We start from the raw sequence: 2,783 nt of genomic DNA, 5'->3' as shown, positions 1-2,783 counted from the left end.
TTCATTATGTTTTGTATGAGTCTTGTTTGTATCAGTAAAGTAAACAATACATATAAAATTTATACATTTTTTAACAAATAGTAATAATATATGAATGTTTACAAAGTTACATTATTATCTAAATTGTTTTTATGTGATGTAGTTTCTATGTTATATTATGTATACTTATTATATTTTTATGCTTGCCAAGTTGAATATTTTTTCTTACATATATCATTTATTCAGGGAACTGCATTTGCATGCAAAGATCACAGTTTTTTGTATCCAAGCAACAAATATATGTATTCAAAATAGTACTTGCATCATGTTATGAACAAAATTGTATCCAAGTAACAAATGTATGTATTCATAATAGTACTTGCATCATCTTATGAACAAAACCGTATTTTTCATATTTCAATGTAGTCTACCAACATATATGTATACTAAATAAATATTGAAATTGTATTCAGAACAAACACTTACAAAATACATTACATTGATCATATCTATTCCAATAAGGGTTACAACGTATTTAAATAAACTGAAGTTTAAAAAAAAACTAAATAAATAAATGAAATTGAAGATTGTCATAAATAATTGTATTTGCTCCTATTCGTATTATGTTACGGATACAATTTATTTCAATTCATTAAAAATAAACATCCAATTGACAAAATCACGTCTTTAAACAAAACATAAACAACCAAATTAAAAAGTCAACAAATCAAATATTCATATGTTGTTCATAGTTCTTAGAATTTACAACGAAAACAGAATACAGACGAAAATAAATTACGTTTTACAATTATTTTCGAAATTTCACATCAAAATTATAAGCAATTAGAAAAAAAAATATGAAGCAGCAATTACCTTGTTAAATTTGTATTCAAACAATTTGATCGAACTTGTAGTAGAAAAATCTTTCTCCAAACATTGTTTATCAGGTTTGATCTAAAATTGTTCCTATCAAACAGAAACTAAAAAGAGGTTTCAATTGTAAGAGAATCTTGAAAATCAAAATTTGAAAGAATTCATCAGCTATGGGAGTGTAGATTGATTATTTTTATTTTTGAATTTTTGTAACTGATTAAAGTTCTAGTCAATCATTCATCTTTAGTATTTTTCTCTCCCCTTAATTTCTCCTTTTTGTTTTTAACATTTAATTCTCTCAATTAAAACAAATAAAAAATAAATAAATGAGATACATAATAAACTAAAACTTTGACATTTTTACCAAATAATGAAAGTAATCCTATTAAATGTCAAAATATTGACATTTTGAAAAATTTAAAAATTAGTGAAGGACATTTTCGTAATCTAACTTTGAACTTAAAATCTTTCCACTTATAATAATATATGATATATGATATGATATATGATGTGTTAGTGTTGCTTTTGAGCAAGACACAATATATCAATTCATGCATGGTTTATTTGATCTGTTACCATGTTTCTAAGTAATTTTCAATCATTTATTTTTTGTGTCAAATCTTTATGGTTAAACTGATAATGATCAATAACAGATAAACTGATAATCGATAAATCAATATCTTAATGGTCCTTAACGGTTTAGCATGTCTACAGACTGATAATCAATAAATCGAACCAATAAACTTCAAAACCAAACCAAAATGACCGATACACAGTCAGACCTACACATGAATCATACATGACATAATACACATAAAATATCATATAAAACACAAGTTACCAAGTATGATGCCACACAGGACACATATATATAGTTCATGATAGGTAATTATCAAATGACTAATAATTAGGATCAATTAATATCTCACAAAATACATATAATCACAAACTATTACAACACTGATCATATACTATACCATGACCTTGATCTACATGACTAGTGTCATTAGTCGATCGAGCCATTAACTTTTATTCGTTTGTTATTTTAACCTTTAAATTTCTTTAATATTATATATCCTCCTAATTCATTAAGTACTTTCTTTTTCTTATTTCCCTTTAAAGGTGAATAATTTCACTCTCCAATTCTCGAATTTATTTTTATTTTAATCAGGTAGATATGGCTTGAGGAGTTGAATTAGGGATCCTTTGAGATGAAGTGACATAACTTCATTTGTTGATCCAACTAATTTTCCCCCTATAAAAACTGCTGGAACTGAGACATTACAACCCATCCTCACAAGAGCTTTTTCCATATCTTTTCCCTCAGAATCATGATCAAGTTCATGCACATATGGATCAACACCAAGATCTCGAAATAGTATAGTGACCGCGTAGCATAAACAACACGTACTCTTGCTGAAAATCATCACCCCGTGCTCTGATGACATTCGTTGTACCTTATCAGCCATTTACAACGACTAGCAGTACGACGAAATATGAGTAAAAAAGGTGGGTAGGGTTAGGTTTTCAAAAATTAGGGTTTTTTTCCTTATTTGATTTGATTGGCCTAGAAGTTCAACTGATAGATTGTTACGAGCTATACTTGATATTTTGGTATATATGTAAAGTTGTTGAAATATAGGGGTAAATATGGAGGTACTCTTTAGTATACCATCGGATCTTAAGTTCAACAGAATTTGAACATCGATCCGATGGTTATAAAATTTGATGCTAGAAGAGATGAAGGAATTAAGAAGAAAAATAGCAAGAAAAAACTTGTTAATTTTTTTTTTTTAAGAGATTGCTTGGAAATAGAGGGTTTTAATAGCTACACTATTTATAAAAGAAAAAAAAATGGAACATCTAAAAATGAAAGTGGAGTTCTCTGTCTAAATTGTAAAGATTCAAAAGATGGTGTGCTTTATTTAGAT

At 27.2% G+C, this 2,783-nt stretch overlaps 1 protein-coding gene across 1 annotated transcript; it reads right to left on the bottom strand.

Annotated features, from left to right (window-relative positions):
* Positions 1-1,689: 1,689 nt before the first annotated feature.
* LOC107022068 (glutaredoxin-C13-like) lies at positions 1,690-2,783 on the bottom strand. Its single transcript, XM_015222791.2, has one exon. The coding sequence runs from the start codon at positions 2,319-2,321 to the stop codon at positions 2,016-2,018; it is 306 nt and encodes a 101-aa protein (XP_015078277.1). The 5' UTR covers positions 2,322-2,783; the 3' UTR covers positions 1,690-2,015.

This window comes from Solanum pennellii, chromosome 6 (assembly GCF_001406875.1).
Source record: "Solanum pennellii chromosome 6, SPENNV200".
Lineage (NCBI taxonomy): Eukaryota > Viridiplantae > Streptophyta > Magnoliopsida > Solanales > Solanaceae > Solanum > Solanum pennellii.
Note: the sequence above shows the minus strand (reverse complement) of the source record. Positions and strands in the feature narration are given on the sequence as shown.